The 21004-nt window shown below is 37.4% G+C and overlaps 1 protein-coding gene across 2 annotated transcripts in view; it reads left to right on the plus strand.

Moving 5' to 3' along the window:
- nipbla (NIPBL cohesin loading factor a) overlaps positions 1 to 21004 on the plus strand; it is a 74559-nt gene that overhangs the window by 42898 nt on the left and 10657 nt on the right. For both annotated transcript variants that reach the window (XM_079816136.1, XM_079816137.1), the window contains exons 10-35: positions 5699 to 5863; positions 8031 to 8198; positions 8813 to 8884; positions 8983 to 9072; positions 9187 to 9287; positions 9932 to 10018; positions 10145 to 10376; positions 11225 to 11376; positions 11484 to 11564; positions 12437 to 12537; positions 12638 to 12764; positions 12878 to 12960; positions 13064 to 13196; positions 13564 to 13707; positions 13986 to 14072; positions 14819 to 15036; positions 15121 to 15223; positions 15471 to 15569; positions 15665 to 15811; positions 16552 to 16686; positions 16794 to 16892; positions 18766 to 18819; positions 18910 to 19018; positions 19828 to 19958; positions 20142 to 20282; positions 20537 to 20785. In XM_079816136.1, coding sequence (XP_079672262.1) covers positions 5699 to 5863; positions 8031 to 8198; positions 8813 to 8884; positions 8983 to 9072; positions 9187 to 9287; positions 9932 to 10018; positions 10145 to 10376; positions 11225 to 11376; positions 11484 to 11564; positions 12437 to 12537; positions 12638 to 12764; positions 12878 to 12960; positions 13064 to 13196; positions 13564 to 13707; positions 13986 to 14072; positions 14819 to 15036; positions 15121 to 15223; positions 15471 to 15569; positions 15665 to 15811; positions 16552 to 16686; positions 16794 to 16892; positions 18766 to 18819; positions 18910 to 19018; positions 19828 to 19958; positions 20142 to 20282; positions 20537 to 20785 — 3308 coding nt within the window. The remainder of the gene's footprint in view (positions 1 to 5698; positions 5864 to 8030; positions 8199 to 8812; positions 8885 to 8982; positions 9073 to 9186; positions 9288 to 9931; positions 10019 to 10144; positions 10377 to 11224; positions 11377 to 11483; positions 11565 to 12436; positions 12538 to 12637; positions 12765 to 12877; positions 12961 to 13063; positions 13197 to 13563; positions 13708 to 13985; positions 14073 to 14818; positions 15037 to 15120; positions 15224 to 15470; positions 15570 to 15664; positions 15812 to 16551; positions 16687 to 16793; positions 16893 to 18765; positions 18820 to 18909; positions 19019 to 19827; positions 19959 to 20141; positions 20283 to 20536; positions 20786 to 21004) is intronic.

Raw genomic sequence — 21004 nt, forward strand, 5'->3', positions numbered from 1 at the left:
GTCTGATCACGAACGCGCTGACACGATGGATTATTCAAAAGACGATGTAAGTTAATAAATAAACTGACAATTCAAAGAAGAATGGGCCAAAAAGTAACTGCTTTATTCTTTCTGTGTTAAACTGATGTGTGTCATTCGTTCCGAGAGTCCTGTTAAATGTATTGCTAATATCCTCATTTCTCTTCGTTTTGGCAGTTTGTTGTTATAGAGGGTTAGATTTTTAAAATGCTTAAGGTGCCCTCAACTCAACTTTTAATATTCAGGTGTCTGTAAGTATGATTCTAAACGTGTTGCAGGTCTGTGTTTTATTGTTTGTTGTCTCTCCACAGCATCATTTTGTTAACCTGTAGACCTATTAACTCTAGTGTGGAATTTTTCTACAATATTCACTCGTCATGACAGTAAAACAGGGCATTCTAGTCAATCTCCTGCAGTATTTCCTCTCTCAATCAGTAGAAAATGTGATTAACACCCTGTCATGCATAGGGGAAAAAATACCGTCATATACCGTGAAACCGATATAATTTAGAAAAATACCGTGATATACATTTTTGGTCATACCGCCCAGCACTAGTTCAGCCCTATGCTTAATCGCTTCAATGTTCAAACTGGCAAGGCTTTAAACGCATTTACTTGACAAACTTTATGAGGACAAAAGTGAAAGCGATCTGGCTTCGGGGCTTGCGTGCGCCGTGTGTGTGTGTGTGGCAGCTATAAGAACGGCAATCAACTTACCTGTATAAACTGTGTAAAACATGCAGTTACTATAGTGATTCTGGGCATCTAGAATCTAACGTAAACTAAATTCAAAATGTATCACGCGCTATGGTGTGCTTTCTGAACATTGAACAGCGGTCCGTGTGAATCAGATCCTGCGCGTATAGTGCGCGCGTCATAGGAATTTAACGAGGCTTCGAGGCAGAATTTTTGCCTCAAGGAATTTTTATAATCGAGTTAATCGAGTAACTCGATGAATCGTTTCAGCCCTAGTACATATTAATAAATTAAGTTGCTTTTCCTCTTCATTTTCGTTATGCATTATTTGTTTAAAAACACACCCAAATGTATCCGATTAATCGATCAATTAAGTGCTAGATTAATCAATTACAAAAATAATCGATAGCTGCAGCCCTAGGTCAAGGCAGTTGGTTTGGGTGGTTTTTTGTTTGTTTGTTTTTTTGCATCTCCATGTGGTTCTGCTCAGTTTCACAACTTGACATGTCTAAAACGTAAACAAGCTTTAAAAAATAGAGATGCACTGACATTTCAGCTGCCGAAGATGATCGGCTTAAAATGGCATTTTTGGTTTTTGGCCGAAAGAGAAAAAAGGCAGAAAATTTGAGCCGTAAATGTATGTCTCGCCGCCCCTCAGTGCCCAGTGCTCAGGTTTCACTCTCATGCAGCATTTTTTGTAACTTTGCGAGCAGCACTGCTTCCGAAGATGCACAGTGGTAAATGCAGAATGCAGAAACGTGAAAACAAACCGTCTGACACATATCGTTAACGGCGGGTAATTACAGTATGTCGGGCAGGAAATCCAAACGCTCTCCTATCATCCATCAACCTCAAATATGGCTTATTTGAAATATGTAAGTACTAGCAACTTTACATGACTGCACGCTCTAACATTAACCTAGGTCAGGGGTCGGGAACTTTTTTTTGACCAATTCATTTCATTTTTGGTTAATGCATTTTTTCAAAAGAGCCACAGTAAAACGCGAGAGAACGCACACCGTGCTTCCATCTCCTGTGTTTACGTCGACATGGCATTTTGAGATATTTCTGGGTTTATTTGGCCGTTTAGGTGTACAACCGAAGACAAAGGCTAGCCTACTATGCTTGTCCGTGTTGCAATTGGAGCATGCACAGCGTGCGGTCTGTAGAATTCAGTTCTTTTTCGTGCTTTTAATATTTATTTTCAATATAAAGCACATCCCACTCCTTTTTTTCTCTCATTCATTCATGTTTCGTTATTAATTACTTTAAACGTCTTTAATCATCAACTGAAATCTGCGTGGATTATCATAAATACGACACATTTGCTCTGCGGCAAAAGTACCTGAAAATCAAGTAAATATATTTATATATAAATAAATACTATAAAATATACATAATATAAAGACATTTCTTTTAAATGTATATTTAATGAGGCAACAACATATGATAGATGGGACAGAACAAGATATTAATATTCTTTCATTGCGCAAAAGTATTATAATATAAAAGGTTCCATTATAACATTATAAAGCATCAGCAACACTTTGTGCACTGTTATAAGTTGTCTGAAGCCATTCCATAGTTTATTGTGAGGTACAGAGAAATATTTAAGTAATTAAATCGTAATTCACGTAAATGCTTCCCTCCGCTGTGTCTGTCAGTCATTCTCCATTCAGCTTTAAACTACATGACTGTTTCGGTTACAGCAGTCAACACGATGAAACTCTCTCCAAGATGATTCAATGTTACTGTTATTATGCATGATCTGTAGATAACGCTCTATGGTTTCGCATAAAATGACTTTATCTGGCTGGAGTTTTTTGCGGTTTCTAAATCCTGTTACTTTCTATCGGGTGTCTGTTAGATCACAACACTGGACTAGAGATTGTATTGTTCTTTGTATTTTGAACTTTTCAATGCGGACGAAGCGCTGCTCTGTGACTCCCCGTGCGCAGGATGATGCGCTTGAGGCAACATGATGTGCATACGTGTGCGTCGTGCCGCTCTGTATTGGAGCCTTTTGTATTGTAATACTTTTGCACAATGAAAGATTATTCGTAGCTAGGGATGCACCGAAATTAAAAATCTTGGCATAAGGCCGAAGCCGTTTTTTTTTTTTTTTGCTAATTTTTTCAGTATTGCATAAATTAAATAGTAACAATTAGTTTTTTACTATTTTGTCTTGCTTTTTTAAAAAAAGAAAAAGAAATGACAAAACTACAATTTAAAAATATTTATGTAACAATGAAATTTTTTTAGCATTTCAGCAGACATGATACAAACAAAGCACAATATAACTTAAAATAATATTTAAAAAAAGTGTAAAATTAAAATGTTTTTATTTGGCCATCTTATCTTATCTTTGGCCTATTATACATGTATCATAATGAAATCACTGAGGGTGCTTCTGAAATCACTGAGGGTGCTCTATTACTGTGCAGATCTAGGCTAAGCAACGGCTCCACCACAGCACTGAGTGTACAGTGAGACATTTAAGATTATTTATAATTTCAAAAATATTTTGCAGCAAATATTTTTCTATTAATCTATTAGTCTTTTTGCAACATGATAAACAATAGTTTTATTCAAAGGATTATATAGTCTGACTCGAAAGCGAGCCAAGACCGCTCCATTTACAATCACTAAACGTTGTCGCTATGTCAGTTCATCGTGATCTCACAAAGTACAATGAAGCTGCTAACAATCCACAATAAATATCTTACTTGCGTCGATTCGTGTCTACACTTTGTTTGTTCATGAGAAATTTTGCGAGCCTGTCACCGCTGAGGAAACGCGTTGTAAATGGATACATCTGACGTTCTACAGACACAAATATGCACTGGAGCATTTGCCATTATATTATTATAGTATCAACAGAGGGAGCTCTTGCTTGCATTTGAGGGTGCTTAGACAGTGTCTCCAAACGGCCATTTTTGCGTCTATCTCGGACACTTTAATGCTTCCACACTCCCGACATGTTTGCTGCATCTATAAGCGTGCGCGCCTCTCTCACATGTGCTGGTTGCTATATTTGATTGCGTCATCAAAAACGTCAATGTTCGGTTAAATTTATTCAGACTTTTCACTTATTTTCACTTATTAATTTCGGTTGCCGAACATTCGGTGCATCCCTATTCATAGCCTTTCTTGTTCCAATCTATAATATGTTGCTGCCTCATTAAAAAAGCTGTGCTATACATTTAAAATAAATGTTCTTAGTATATAGGCCCTATTTCTATAAATATATTTACTTTTTTTTCATGAATGTATATTTTACAACAATGTGTAACATTTGACCAGTTTAGTGCTACACGTATTCACTTTTATTTGGTCCCTACTAAATGTTTTTTTTTTTTTTTCACTAAAGGTTTAGATTTTATACAATTATTGTGCCCTCATGATTTTTCCAGAGTAACTTTTGCTGCTGAATTATCCACTAATCTAGTTTATCCACCATCTAGTTTATAGTAGTATTTTTGTCATAGTTTTATATATTCTTTTATTTTGTCGTTTTTCTTTATAATGACGTTATCTGTATTTAGTAGATTGTGTTTAACACAAAAAAGAGTTATTATCAGTTCAACACACTGTTTAAAAATTCAATGTAGAATTTCTATACCTCAAAACTGCACTGGTAACGGATTGGTATCGGTATCGGCCGATACTCAGAATTTTTGGGATTGGATCGGTTCTGAAAAAATGCTATCTGTGCATCCCTACTTGAAGCAACATGGAGTCACAGCCTGCAGCAAAGTTCAAAACACAAAGGGAGAAGATTTTGATGCAGAGTGTGTTAGATCTTTGCAACAGTTTATTGAGCCTTTAAAAAAAAAAAAAAATGTAGTTACGGAGTATGTGAAGAATAATTCAAAGCGCTCTCTACGCCGGTGTTGTGATCTAACAGACATGGTAGAAAGTAACATTTCAAGATGAAGTCCTTTTACGCAAAACCATAGACCTTTATCTATCGAGGCACAAAATATTGATGTATTGATCTATATCAATGTACTGTTACACCCCAAATTCCAAACTGTTAAGAGTCTACGTTCTATTTCTGTGAATTCACAATAACAAGAAAAATTTGTGTTTCTGTAAAATAACGAAAACAAAGTCAGCAAGAGGCAAGTCAGCATTGTTAACTTTGCAGCCGACACAGAAAACACTAGTTTATTAATGAACAATTAAAATGTGTCCTTGCTATTTTTTCCTGACACATTCATAATCTAATCATAACTTTTTCCAGTGCTTTGCGGCAAGCTTTGTGTGCACTTGAGCGCGGAATAGGCATATATTCCGCCCCTGCATATTTAAGTAATTAAATTAATATAAACGTGCGGTTAGTCGACTAGAAAAATCTTAAGTCGGCGGCAGCCCTAGTGAAATCTGATTAGCATAGAACTGAATGAATAATAATATATTTATTTAATATCATTTTAATATATATTTTCTGTCCAATTTTGGTTACTTTAAATAAAAGTGTGGGTATTTTATTTTATTGGCTTGTATATTTTTTTAAATTCAGATTCAGTAAGATGATTCAATTTAATTGAAAAGTGTTATAATAATACAATTATACAAAAACTAATTTAAAATAAGAAATTAATCATTATTAATCAGTTTTCTTTTCGGTGCATCCCTACTAAAAAGCTCTAAACATGCTCTTTGCTGTTGCACTGTACAACTACTGTACACTGAATTCTGAGTTTTGTTCTGAGTGTGCTTTGGTGAGCATGAATGTATGAATTATATGGACTCATATTTGGTGATTAGGTGTCCTTTGGAGTCTCCAAGTGTCGTTTCTTAGGAAGACACCTACATTTACCTTGAAAAAAAGCTTGCAGAAAATAAATTTTTGTGAAGATCGTCCTTCAATCTGAGATTTTATGTTGCTGGATATAGCAAATTAAAATAAATGTGTTAAACAAGATAAATGATGTATGCTTAATTTCAGTGCAAGTTGAATGTAAATCTTTGTGCACAGGTGGAATAGACCCTTCCGTGCTGAAGGATCTTCCTCCTGAGCTGCTGGCAGAGATCGAGTCCACCATGCCACTGTGTGAGCGGGTGAAGATGAACAAGCGCAAACGCAGCACTGTTAACGAGAAGCCTAAATATGCAGAGGACAGCTCAGAGGACGAGGAGTTCTGTGAGTAGCACTGCTTTCCACCACTGCAATGATCACTGTCAGCTCCAATGCCAAATCAAGAAACCGTGCTTAACCATACTTAAAGGGTTAGTTCACCCAAAAATGAAAATTCTGTCATTAATTACTCACCCTCATGTCGTTGGACACCCGTAAGACCTCCGTTCATATTCGGAACACAAATGAAGATATTTTAGTTGAAAGCTGATGTCTGAGAAAGGCTTCAGATAGGCCTCCATTGGCATTCAGTACATTTACACTCCCAAGATCCATGAAAGGCACTTAAAACGTTGTTACAAAGTCTATCTCACCACAGTGACTCTACAATAATTTTACGATGCGACGACAATAGTTTTTGTGCGCAAAAATAAATCTAAATAACACCTTTATCCAACTTGTTCTCGACTTCCGTGTATGCCTCCATGACGCATGCGCGAGAATATGACGTAGATCCGGCGTTCGGACACATGACCCAGAAGCAATTTGTTGACAAGCAGAGGAAGACGCGCGTGTCTAAGCTGTTGAATTCTACATTGATCGTGCTTTAGGTCTCGGCGTAGTTCTCAAAATGGGGCTAAAGTGTGTATTTCATGGATTCCCGAACGCCGGCGCTACGTCATATTCTCGCGCATACGTCGTGGAGGCACACACGAAAGTCGAGAACAAGTTGGATAAAGGTGTTATTTTGATTTTTTTTTTGCGCACAAAAACTATTGTCGTCGCATCGTAAAATTATTGTAGAGCCACTGTGGTGAGATAGACTTTGTAACGACGTTTTAAGTGCCTTTTATGGGTCTTGTGAGTGTAAATGTACTGAATGCCAATGGAGGCCTGTCTGAAGCCTTTCTCAGCCATCAGCTTTCAACTAAAATATCTTAATTTGTGTTCCGAATATGAACGGAGGTCTTACGGGTGTCGAACGACATGAGGGTGAGTAATTAATGACAGAATTTTCATTTTTAGGTGAACTAACCCTTTAACATTCTCTTAACAATGTTAAAGAGGTGCATCCTGAGATGCTTTTTAAACAGTGGTAATGGAGTTCACATGCTTGCTGGACACTTATTGACTACCTTCACTATCTTCTCCAATTCATCCATTAAATAAAAAATATACATGTAATAGTGATGTGCCCGAAGCTGAATACCTTATTTGGAAAGGCACTGAAAATGAATAACGCATTCTACTGAGCCCCTAATGGGACATGGTTAGTTATGCTGCAGTAGTCGGTGTTAAATGGTGTTCGGCCATACACAGATTACATAACTTGCCCACCACGGCACCACACTGCCGTTTTGCTTCTTTATAGAAATAAAAAACGTTAGTTGAATTATACAACAGATACTGAATGCAACTGTTCCATACAGCACAAACTGCAGAGTCAGATTTCACTTATCACGTGAAGAGGGCAAAGAGAGTTGACTTACAGGATGATGGTGGAGTATTTGTTGCGCAACAGATCCTGAGCATCGTTAGCAAATATCTTATCTTGTAAAATGTGCGGTCAGTACCGCCACTTCTTATACACAGAGTATGTGTGATCTTGAATTTGCTAAAGTGAAAAAGTGAGCGCATTCAAAAGCGATTTCAATACCCCTCGTATTGATGCCTGAAAATTATATACAATATAATTACCCAACTATACAATGCCGAGAGAATGCAAAAGTTTTGTGTGCGAATGCAAAAGCATTGAAATATATTTTTTCCTCCCATCTCAAAGGGAGGGATCTTTAACCTTTGAAAAAAATAAACTCGCAAATTGAACTGCAATTGAACTGCATGTTCCTTTAGGGGCTCCGTAGAATGCGTTATTCATTATCCAGTTCTTTTCCAAATGAGGTATTCGGATTTGGGCACATCCCTATGTAATAATAATTTCACCCATTTACACAAATTGATGCTCCATTGTTGCACTGAGTAGAATTTAATTATTTGTGAAATTTACAAAAATTAAATTCTTTAATAAAACGGCAAGTAGCAAAATTAAACTGGAACTTTTGAAGTAGATGGACTAATATATTATTTTCTTGTGAAACACTCTCCAATAAACGGTTTTATTTACAACTTTAAAAAAATATTTTTTACAGTGTGGATGGAAATGCTTAATTCAAAATAATCAGTCAATTGTTCAGTCAAGTCAACAAAAATCTGCCACTGTTTTCTGCCCCAGCATCTCGTAAACGTCAGAAGAAGGATCGCGATAGAGCATGGGAGTTTGAGGATCGAGACCGGAGGAGTTCGGGAGAGCATCGAAGAGGAAATTTTGACGTGCGCAGAAGCTCAGGCGGCCGATACGACGACTCTGATGAAGATTCTCCTCCTCCCAGCCTTAGCGATGGTTAGCAGAAAACAATTCAGCTCCCATTAGAATTTAATAATGCCATATTCTGCATTTTAGTTGCATTATATACAGTACACCTCAAAAGTTTGGGATCGGTAAGATTGTTTAAAAATGTTTTTGACCGAATTCTCTTGTGCTCACCAAGAGGTCAAAATGTGATTGTGCTGCATTTATTTGATAAAAAAAATTAAGTAAAAACAGTAATATTGAGGAAAAATACAATTTAAAATAACAGGATTTTTTTATGTTTAATATATTTTCAAATGTAATTTATTCCTGTGATCAAAGCTGAATTTTCAACATCATTACCCCAGTCTTCAGTGTCACATGATCCTTCAGAAATCATTCTAATATGATGATTTGCTGCTCAACATTTCTTATTAACGATGTTGAAAAAAAGTGGTGCTGCTTAATTTGAACAGTTCTTTGTACAGCAATTTTTTCTTGTAACAAATATCTTTCCTGTCACTTTTGATCAATTGAAAAACTAAATTAGAATTTAATAATGAATTAAAATGAAACTCAAAAACTTAGTGAAGCTACAGTGTCGTCATCTGAAATGTGCTTAAACGGTCCTTTAGTGGTTGATTTGGAGATTTTTATTCTTTCAGTTGCAAGACGTTTAAAGACGAAAGAGAAGCAGAAAAAGAGAAAAGCTTATGAGCCTAAGCTAACCCCTGAAGGTAAACCCTCTCACCTCCCTCATGATTGCTCAGAATTTTCCCTGTCAGAATGAAGCTTATTAAATCCCACTTGATTTTTTTCCTCTTTTTCTCCCCAGAAATGATGGACTCTTCCACTTTTAAGAGGTTCTCGTTGAGTATTGACAACATCTTTGAGAATCTTGAGGATGTGGACTTTACTGCTCAGGGTAGGGTTAATATATCTGTTTTGTTGTTGTTTTATAGCTTCTGTATGAAAACTCTTTTTAGTTTTTGAGTAAGGTCATCTCTTACTCCGTGTTGTCATGTTTGTGTGTTCTCAGATGACGATGAGATCCCTCAGGAGCTGTTGTTGGGGAAACAGCAGCTAAATGAATTGGGCAGTGAATCTGCTAAGATAAAAGCCATGGGCATCACCTGCAGGGTAAGAGATACTAGCCCATGTCTATGAGCAATCTATATAGTAGTGCATCTATATGGTATTTGAAGAACATTTAGTTTACAGTCTGTCTCTTGGGAAAATGGACCAATTTTAATAACTTGTCTTATTTGAAGTGGAATATTTTTGTAGAATGAGAGAGTCGCCTCCCTAATAAACCCTTTATAGGGTCTTTAAAGGTGTCACATTCTGCACTTTAGTTGCGTTATATTTATAGTGTAATATATTTACAAAATGTAATTTATTCCTGTGATCAAAGCTGAATTTTCAGCATCGTTACTCCAGTCTTCAGTGTCACATGATCCTTCAGAAATCAGTCTAATATGATATTTATTTGTGGGAACTGTGATACTTCAAAAGAACAGCATTTATTTGAACTCTTTTATAACTTTAAGAATATCTCTGCTGTCACTTTTGATCAGTTTACTGAATAAGTGTTTAATACATTTTGTTTGGGGATTAATATTTTTTAAATAGTTTTTCGTGCCCATTTTCCATCATCTCTCTCAACCAAATCGTATGAACACAACTCTTATGCTAAATATAAGCAAGAAAACACCTCTTGTCTGTAACATCTCAAGCTATAGCTATATACCACATATTCTTTTGTTTTCTTTCCTAATGCTTAGATCCCTTCTGATAAACTGGTGAAACTGTTGAACATCCTGGAGAAGAACATTCTGGATGGAGCCAGTCTTTCTACACTCATGAACCTTGTAAACAGCACTTTGTTCCTTTATTCATATTTTGTTTTTTTCGGGTGACACTTTTATACTTCAGATGATGCCTTTACTTTGAATCCACTGCTTTTTCTCACTCTTGTCTCCTCTGCTCTTCATCAGGATAATGAGGGAGAGGACGAGGAGCGTCTCTGGCGGGATCTCATTATGGAGCGTGTGACCAAGTCAGCGGATGCGTGTCTGACTGCACTGAACATCATGACATCATCACACATGCCCAAAGCCGTGTACATTGAGGATGTGATAGAGAGAGTTCTGCAGTACACTAAGTTCCACCTGCAGAACACTCTTTACCCGCAGTATGATCCGGTCTACAGAGTCAACCCTAAAGGAGGTGAGACTCCTAACTTCTACTGAAGGCCTGTTCTCACCGGGTCTAAAAATAATCATGGCATTTTTGCTCTAAACCTATTCAGTGCCTGAATGAATTGTTTGACAAATGTATTTAAAAAAGAGATACCAAAGTCCTTTTCAAGGAAAGTCTGTTCACTTGGAAGCCATATTTGCAACGCCTTCAGGCATCCTAGAACAAGTCCTATCTACTTGATTGAGGGAATTCTGAAATCTCAAAAATTGCTTGCTGAACTCACAATTAAATAAATAAAATATTCCAAATCAGCAACAAAATCAGACATGAACTGTCCCATAAATGTTGTTTTTTTATGCTCAAATAGCTTATTATTTTAGGCTAACTCAGCCAATGCACGCAAACATGGTGTGTGTAACATTAGCAACACATTAATAGTTGTCTGATAACAGTCATGCAAAAGGTTAATCATATTAATTACTGTTATGTGTCCGACATTGTAAAGAGTGATACCATTGTGCAGCATTTACTACGGTAAAGTTTACCCAAGTGGATCTCTGAGTTGGTGTAAGTGGGGGCGGGGCTAATTTTCATATTCATGCATCCGCATATATTAAATGAAGCAAGGATGTAGAGTTACATTCAAGCTATTTTAAGGCATGAATAAAAAAAAATTCCACTGATTTTTTTTTTTTTTTTAAATGTCATTTTGGTGGTCAAAGATGAGTTTTAGGGGATACAATTATTGACTAAAGGGGGAACTTTAAAATAATAATGGTAATAATAATATCATTGACATTTTCATTGGTGTTTACTGCCATGTGTTTGTAATTGTAAATGAAATACTAAATAACATGAACGATGTGTGGTTTCAGGTTCCTTGCTCAGCTCCAGAGCAAAGCGAGCCAAGTGCTCCACCGCCAAGCAGAGAGTCATCGTCATGCTCTATAACAAAGTGTGTGACGTGGTCAGCAACATCTCAGAGCTGCTGGAAATTCAGCTAATGACTGATACAACAATTCTGCAGGTAGGAACTGATCGGTGCAGTGTACTTGTGTATACTGTCTACATTTTTGGCATTTATTACGTGTTGTATCACTCTCTGATTTTGAAAGTGATTTTGTTCTTCTGCAGGTCTCTTCAATGGGCATCACTCCTTTCTTTGTGGAGAATGTCAGTGAGCTTCAGCTCTGTGCCATAAAGCTGGTGACGGCGGTATGTTTACAAAACCCTGTGCATTCAGTCTATTATGCATTGAATACATTTCTCAACATTTAAGAAAATTAGGAATATATATTGCTGACCAGCCATTACATTTTTTGCGTGATTTCATTAAAATATATTTAATTACAATGACAATAAAAACATTTTAGCCATTTTCCCCCCAAAATCACAGATTTCCAAAAGAAACTTCCAAAAGAAAATTGTTTCTTAAATGCTAATTTTGTTTTTAATGACGATTAAAGAAAAAGTCAAGTTAAAACACATTCTCTTAACCCAGTTTATTGTTCATTGACTACTATCAATGTGGGTTTAAATCCCCCAAAAGTGAAACATTGAACCTCCCAGGCACCATCAAAGCATTGAGAACGGTCCACTCAGATCCGTCAATCATTTTCCAGCTCAACCTATAGTGAGAGTTTGGGGCGTGGCTACTGTAGCAGGCGGAGCCAGAGGGTGTTTAGCTGCTGTGGGACCATGGCTGATGCATTACATGGGATGGGCTTAATCTAAGCAAGACGCTCTAGTTTGCTCTAGACAGAGTGTTAGCCTGCTCAGTTGCTTACTCATAAGACATAACACAGCTTAAAGCATTCCTAATATGTTAGACCTTTTGTTGAAAGTAGCCTAATTTTACCTGTTGAGACCTGCTTTCTTCACAAGCACATGTAAAGGCTATGTTTATGTATGAACATGCTTTATTTTTGTAGTTTGGCTAGGTGACACAAGTGTCACAGAAACTATGCTTCACCTTCATCAAAAGTATTATTTACGCATTGTAAATTTCGATTCCTGCTTTGTTCACATGTATCTGTATTGCAAAACATGGTACTAATAGAGGCACTTTGCTTCTCTCTGTGGCTCAGGTCTTCTCTCGTTACGAGAAGCACAGACAGTTAATTTTAGAGGAGATCTTTACTTCTTTGGCCAGACTGCCCACCAGCAAACGCAGTCTCAGGAACTTCAGGTACTGATATAACCATTTATATTTGGATTGCAGCTCTGCCTAAACGGATCTGTGATTAACATAAGCATTTCCTGCATGTCGATTCTGTCTGTGTGTTTAGGTTGAACAGTAGTGATGCAGAGGGTGAGCCCATATACATTCAGATGGTTAGTGCTCTGGTGCTGCAACTAATTCAGTGCGTGGTTCATCTGCCCTGTGACAAAGACTCTGAAGATGATCACAGGAAGGTACTAGCTACTCACCCAGCACCTCTTAAACTAGTCTTGCATTTTTACTATCACCATAAACCCTGGTGTAGATTACAGGCTGCATTAACAATATGGTTTAATCCATTTGTCAGGTTGACGACGATGTGTTTATCACCAACTCGTATGAAACGGCTAGACGGACGGCTCAGAACTTCCTCACTGTATTCCTCAAGAAGTCAGAACATCCTTTCCATTATCTACATTTGCTTTGTGATATATGTGTGTATGTGGTTCTTGCAGTACTCAACGTGTCTTTTTGTGTTGTAACTACATCTCAGGTGTGGCAGTAAACAGGGTGAGGAAGACTACAGGCCGCTGTTTGAGAATTTTGTGCAGGATCTGCTGTCTACGGTCAACAAACCGGAGTGGCCCGCCTCTGAATTACTGCTGAGCCTTCTGGGTAGATTACTGGTAAGAACGGATCTTAGCCAATCACTTTGTCTGCAATAGAGCTTTAACTTCCCCATCCGTGCTAAACATGTAATGAATTAATATTTATATGAACCCTTAGGAGTTTATCATGGAGTTTTGGGTGATTTGTGAGATTGTCATACCAAATATAGTTGAAAAAAAAAAAAAAACTAACAAAATGAATTGAATTGCAAAATGTATAATTAAAAAAATAAATAATTGAATTTTATTTTTATAAAATATTATTAAAAAAATAGCAGAAACAATTTGAGTAATTTAAGAAAAAAAACACAACGGTGCTTTCAGGGAAACATACAAAGGTTCTTTCTCCTTCAGTAACCCTTGACCCTACGTAATCTGTCCCTAGGTACATCAATTCAGTAACAAGCAGACAGAGATGGCACTGCGGGTGGCATCACTGGATTATCTGGGTACCGTAGCAGCCAGATTGAGGAAAGATTCAGTCACCAGCAGGATGGACCAGAAAGCCATCGACTGCATCGTCAGAGAGGTATACTCTTTCCTGTAGCTCAAACAGTAGAGTGTGGCGCTAGCAACGCCAAGGTCATGGGTTCGATTCCCAGGGAAAGCAAGAACTGACAAAATGTAAAATGTGTACCTTGAATGCAATGTAAGTCGCTTTGGATAAAAGCATCTGCCAAATGCATAAATGTAAATGTACTCACCTTACTTCAAAATACACATGCTGGTGCCTGTAGACTACATCTAATAAACATTCTACTTTACACAGTTTTATTTTAAATAAATGCTCCTTGTATGTGTCTTTAGGGCTCGGAAGGAGACGAGACTCAGCGGCTGCAGAAAGCTCTGCTGGATTACATGGATGAGAATGCAGAAACAGACCCTGCCCTCACTGTGAGTCCAACTAAGATGCACATGGACTTGTTATAGAGTTGTGTATGAGTTTCTCTATGGTCAGGTGTCAACATCTGGCAAGGTTGCCTGTGGTTAATATGACGCCTAGAAATAACAGTACCAGTCAAAAGTTTAGATATGCATGACTGATTTTTTTACTAGTGATTTTATGAACCTTTAAAAAAAATTAAGCTTCTGCTTAAATTTTTATAAGTAAAATTGGGTAGAAGTAAGAGAATTTTGATTTGTTTGTTTCATATATGTGACCCTGGACCACAAAACCAGTCATAAGTCGCATGGGTATATTTTTGGCAATAGCCAATAATACAATGTATGGGTCAAAATAATCGATTTATATCAAAAATGTATTATTATTAGTAGTAATATGCATTGATAAGGACTTCATTTGGACAACTTTAAAGGCAATTTTCTCAATATTTGGATTTTTTTGCACCCTCAGATTCCAGATTTTCAGATAGTTTTATCTCTGCCAAATATTGTCCTATCCTAACTAACCATACATCAATGGAAAGCTTATTTATTCAGATGATGGATAAATCCCAATTTCAAAAATTGACCCTTATGACTTGTTTTGTGGTCCAGGGTCAAATATAATATCGCAGTCTATCACTAATGAAAGGTTTGTATTAAGGTAAATTATCTGTTTGATGAAGGCATTTTCTCTGCCTTCTTCGCTACCCATAATCCTCCATGTCATCATTCCTCAATCTGATTTTGTATTGCAGTTTGCACGCAAATTTTACATCGCTCAGTGGTTCAGAGACTGCACTACAGAGGCTGAGAAGGCCATGAGGAGTCAGAATCAAAAGGATGACGACTCGGAGGGGACGCAGCACGCCAAAGAGCTCCAGGCTACCGGAGACATCATGCAGCGTGCCGAAACTCGCAAGAAATTCCTCCACACTGTCGTTAAAACAGCTCCCAATCAATTTACTACTCTCAGGTATTGTCATACATGAATTTATGCTACCCATCCTGTATTATAATGATTGGATTGTGGTATTAATGAAAAATAAACTTCTGACAGGATGAATTCAGACACTGTGGACTATGAAGATTCCTGCCTTATCGTACGCTACCTGGCCTCCACCAGACCCTTCTCTCAGAGCTTTGATATCTACCTGACACAGGTGAGAAGATGGGTCTAAGATATAGACATTATCAGTTTCCACCTGGTATTACTGTGCCTCTTGCGATTCAAGAACAAAAACGTAACACAACTTTTAACCCAATCTAATTAATCTCTTTGAAAGAGGGATAAACATCTTTAAGTGGTGACTTCCCAGCACTACTAATGTGTGTGTGGAGCAGAGTTTAAATGCATGCAAATGGTTATGCATAGAGTGCATTTTTATTTTTGTCTTTTCTTTATTTTAGATTCTGAGAGTTTTAGGGGAGAGTGCCATAGCTGTCAGGACCAAAGCCATGAAGTGTCTCTCTGAGGTGGTGGCAGTTGACCCCAGTATACTGGCCAGGGTAAGGAATATGACAGAATTACCTATAGTTTTTAGTTTTAATTGAGTCAGAGTTGACGGTCCATATCTTTTAATCTGTATATTTGTCTTGTGTAGTCTGATATGCAGCGTGGTGTTCATGGGCGATTGATGGATAACTCCACCAGCGTGAGGGAAGCGGCGGTTGAGTTGCTGGGACGGTTTGTGTTGAGTCGACCTCAGCTGACGGAGCAGTACTACGACATGCTCATCGAGAGGATATTGGTATGACTTTAAGCCACTACCTGTCTAATAGTTAAAGCTGCAACAATGTAAAGCTTTGGAATACTTGTTATATGGAACAATATCTGTATACGTTTGTGTATGTACTACCGTTCAAAAGTTGTTGTTTTTAATAAAGAAATAAAAATTTCTGAATTCTATTCAGCAAGAATGAATTTCATTTATCAAAAGTGACCGTAAAGACATTTATAGTCTTGCAAAAGTCTTCCATTTCAAATAAATGCTATTCTTTTGAGATTTCTATTTATCAAAGAATCAGTATTATATCACAGTTTCTGCAAAATATTAAGCAGCACAACTGTTTTTAACATTTCATTATAAGAAATGTTTCTTGAGCAGCAAATCAGTGTATTAGAATGATTTCTGAAGGATCATGTGACACTGAAGACTGGAGCAATTGCATTAACTTTTTATGACCATATTAATTTATAATTATAGCCAGTATTTGTAATTTTAAAAATCATTTTGGCACACTGCAGGACCATTTAAAATGAAATAGTTGGGGAAAATGTGAATAAAATTTGTTAGAATTAAAGAATAATATATTTGCTAAATATGCACTTTCCCTTTATACATTCATGTGAGTTTTAGCCTAAACCCTTGATGTCAAAAATATGTACTGTTGTGTCTGGGGCACATTCTGCGGTGGTGTTCTGCTATTTGGATTATTGTGCATGTAATCTGTGTGACATTTAAAGTGTTTATATCTGCGGTCTCTTCAGGACACCGGTATCAGTGTGAGGAAGAGGGTGATCAAGATTCTGAGAGACATCTGTCTAGAGCAGCCCAACTTCAGTAAGATCACAGAGATGTGCGTGAAGATGATCCGCAGGGTCAATGACGAGGAGGGCATCAAGGTGCAGTCATGTTCTCTGCTTAGTTTTTCATGAAAACCGCAGTGCTGAACTTTGTTGTGGTAGGTTTGTCCTGTTAGTTTGAGCTAACAGTCTTTCCCTCCCTGCAGAAACTTGTGAATGAAACATTCCAGAAGCTGTGGTTTACACCCACAGCCAGCCATGACAAAGAGACAATGAATAGGAAGATTCTCAACATCACTGATGTGGTCAGTATTTCACTCTTAGGCTTTTTCACACTATATATATATATATGTATGTATGTATGTATGTATGTATGTATGTATGTATGTATGTATGTATGTATGTATGTATGTATGTATGTATGTATGTATGTATGTATGTATGTATGTATGTATGTATGTATGTATGTATGTATGTATGTATGTATGTATGTATGTGTGTATGTGTGTATGTGTGTATGTATGTGTGTATGTATGTGTGTGTGTTTTTTTTGTTTGTTTATTTGTATATTTATATATTTGTTTGGTCTGACCACAAGTTTGATTCCATCTCTGCCCCTGCAGGTGTCTTTTTTACATTTGTATTATTTGGGTCTAAATCACAGTATGTTTGCATCATCAGTGTGAGAACCCCCGGCAGCCGTTTGTCCTTGTAGCTTGGTAACACTGGAGAAGGCATGTTTTTATTTCCTTGGCTTTACTACCAAAACATAAGACGTTCTAGTGGTGCTTGCATCTGTCTGGAACAGATGCTTTGCAAGATGTGCAGAAAATATGAGCTGCTCTCTGAAGGCAATTTCTGCAGAGACATCAGCAACAAGGAAATGCAATTGCTGCTCTTTTTGCAGGGCATCAGTCTCGCTTTACTGGATTCGTTCATAGGATTTGTACCCTAACACGAGTTTGGTTCCTTGGTGCACACTGAAATGAATAAAGCAGCTTTCACACAAATCATCAGTCGATCCGATCAATGACTACGTTTACATGGACAGCAGTAATCTGATTATTGACCTTAATCTGAATGAGACAATATTCTGATTAAGGTGTTTACATGAGTTGCTTTTAGAATATTCCAGTCATGTTCCTGTTTTACATTTGTCTGGCTATCACCAGACCAAGCTCAATTTAAGATTGAACATTGGTCTGGGGAGTATGCTCTGTATTTTCTACTGCACACGCGAGCATAAATTCAACGACTCTGTACGCAATTGGATAGTCCTTCAAACAATCAGACCACAAGAGACGTGATCAACGGGCAACGACCCATCGCTTCTCTATCCGTCATCGTGATAATCCCTCCAATAGCGGGCCAGGTGGGTAAGCCCGTCTGTGATTGGTTCCCACAAAAGTGTAACAGAAGCAGTAGAAATAAATGTACGGGTTTCCAGACTGAGTTACCGGGCGAAATCAAATCCCCGGCAGATCAGGCTGGGATTACCCAGTCAAGTTTTACATGTTACAGAACGTAGATCGGTTAATGGCACACGTCATTACGTCTCCATGCCACGCAGTCCGACGTTCCCTCCCAAAACGTATCAACATACATATTGTCTTAGTTATGGTACCATATACAGTTTTTAAATTTTACAAAAGCAACAAGTGCAGTTAATTATTTGTCATTACGATGGCGGATACAAATTCTCCAGCAACACCGCAGCAAACTCTTGAGGTATGACAGTAAAAAGTAAGGACAGGTGGGAGAAAGTTGCAGAAGCCAAAGCTCTCTTGTTTGCCATCAAATGGTTGACCACTGCCGCGTGCGTATGTGTCCTGTCGCAAAATGCAGTAAAAATTCCTACACAATGTTAATAGTTAGATTAATGTTCGTACATGTCTATAATGCGACTAAAATGGGAATACTCCACATGTCTTAATTCGATTTGTGTTTACTTCGAGTATGACTTTAGCCGAATTAAGGTCATTAGAAATTGTCGTTTACATGGGAGTTTCTTAATCAGAGTATTGTCTTAATCAGGTTAATATCAGAGTATTGTTGTCCATGTAAACGTACCCACTGTCAAACAGACTTGTGTCTGAAACAAAAGCTCTAGTGTGAATGCCTTTTGTTTGAAAATAGTGCATCATCCTGAAGCTGATCTTATTCTTTTCTCTGCCTCAGGTCGCTGCCTGTAAGGACACTGGCTATGATTGGTTTGAGCAGCTCCTGCAGAACGTAAGTGTTTCTGTGTCAAGTCCATTTCCATCTGCCCGCCTAGTTTGGAGGCCTGTAGCGCTTCAGTTCACTGTGGTTTGTTTTCTCTAGCTTTTAAAGTCAGAGGAGGATTCGTCCTATAAGCCAGCCAGGAAGGCCTGTGTGCAGTTGGTGGACAATCTTGTGGAGCACATCCTCAAATATGAAGAGGCACTTGCAGGTACGCATATACTACTGGACTTGGGAAATCCGATTCAGTTAATTAACCTGTTGACGTATGAAATAATAGTCATGAAAATATATTTTTATGCCTCATGTAATATGTTATAGTGGGAATATGAAGCTCGTACTGTAGACACTTTTTTTAAGTGTATAAACTGAGCAGAAATATGCAATTTTATGCTGTTGCTGATATTTATATGGCCAAAAAGTACACTGAAATGTCTGTTTTATCACTAAAGCTCTGCAGTTTTATTTTGGGGGCAAACACAATGCAGTGCAATACAATGATGATGTTTAATTTAGACTACAGGCCTTTTAGTTGCTTAAAAAACAAACAATCAATCAGACGACAGAAGGCATAGTAGATTGTGTGCAACAGGTTTTTCAGCAAAGTTTTGATCATGTTGATAATTTAAAAGCCTTAAATGTGTTATCAAATGAGACAATAGGCTTTATAGGGTTAACTTTAATTTGATTCAAAAACAAAGTAACTTTCGATTTTAAAAATCACTGGAAGTGCTCCTAGAAGTCTTTACATGTTGCTTTTTTTGTAGTTTTTTTTTATTTTCAATGGGGTGTTTGTTGTTGCATTTAATGTAATTTTTTTAAATAATAAATTATTGAATAAATAGTTAAAACACGAATGTTATGCACCTTAATTCACAATTGAATCAGTCATGATCTGTCAAGTCAATAGAAACAACTTGCCCTACAGTTTGTTTGTAAACCTTGAATTTGTTCTTGCTAGTTTTGCTGTAATCTTCCCCAAATAAATGAATTTGTTGTTGTGATGCTGTCTGTGTGCAGAGCATAAGAGTGTGAACTCGACGCGGTTGGTCGCATGCATCACCACGCTGTATCTGTTCAGTAAGATCAGAGCGCAGCTGATGGTCAAGCACGCCATGACTATGCAGCCCTACCTCACCACCAAGTGCAGTGTAAGTGCACACTTCCTCTCTGCAAGCGGCAACCGCTAAGCACCACTTTCTACAGTGCAATATTTGAGGTCATTCTGCCATCTAGTGGCCGTGTATTCTTAGTGATATTGTGCCAAGGTACACGTGTCCGAAGGTTTTCATTTATATATGTTTATGCATAATTTGTGTATATCATTTTCACAGTCTCAGAGTGACTTCATGGTGATTTGTAATGTGGCGAAGATCCTGGAACTGGTAGTTCCTCTGATGGATCACCCCAGTGAGAACTTCCTGACTACCATTGAAGAAGACCTGATGAAGCTCATCTTAAAATATGGCATGACCGTAAGTACACTCACAAACTCGTAAACATAAATCACATTTCTGAATTAACATTTGATTTACTTTGCACACAAAAAAATTGCACGAGTCTTTACCGGTCTTATGTGTACCTTTTTAACATAATGATCAAAATGTTCATTAATCTTAAATTAGATTAACTTCTGGCTGGATGTTCATTTGATGACATGGTTGCAAATACTCTCTTAAATCATGTTTATGCACATACCACTAAGTTCTTTCTCTTTTTTTTTGCACAGGTTGTCCAGTACTGTGTGAGCTGTTTGGGTGCAATAGTCAACAAAGTGACCCATAATTATAAGTTTGTATGGGCCTGTTTTAACCGTTATTATGGGGCTCTGACTAAGCTAAAGTTGCAGCATCAGGAGGGTACGAACAATATGGCACTGGCTGCCACCAAAGCAGCCCTGCTCAGATCTCTCTTCACTGTGGGAGCTCTCTGCAGACACTTTGACTTCGACTACGAGCAGTTCAAGGGCACCACTAAGGTATCACAACCTTTCCCCTATAAATATTTATACATGATTATACATAAATCTGTGTAGTTTACATGCAGCTGTGATAGCCATTTAGTTGTTTGCTTTTTAGCTCATTAGCATTAACAACACACACATTTTTTTTTCATCAAAACTGCACTGTAAGATGAAACGTTCATTCTGAGATTAAATAATAAATAAATAATATTTGCATTTATATATTTAGCTTTT

The sequence above is a fragment of the Gobio gobio genome (assembly GCF_949357685.1).
Source record: "Gobio gobio genome assembly, chromosome: 4".
Taxonomy (NCBI): domain Eukaryota; kingdom Metazoa; phylum Chordata; class Actinopteri; order Cypriniformes; family Gobionidae; genus Gobio; species Gobio gobio.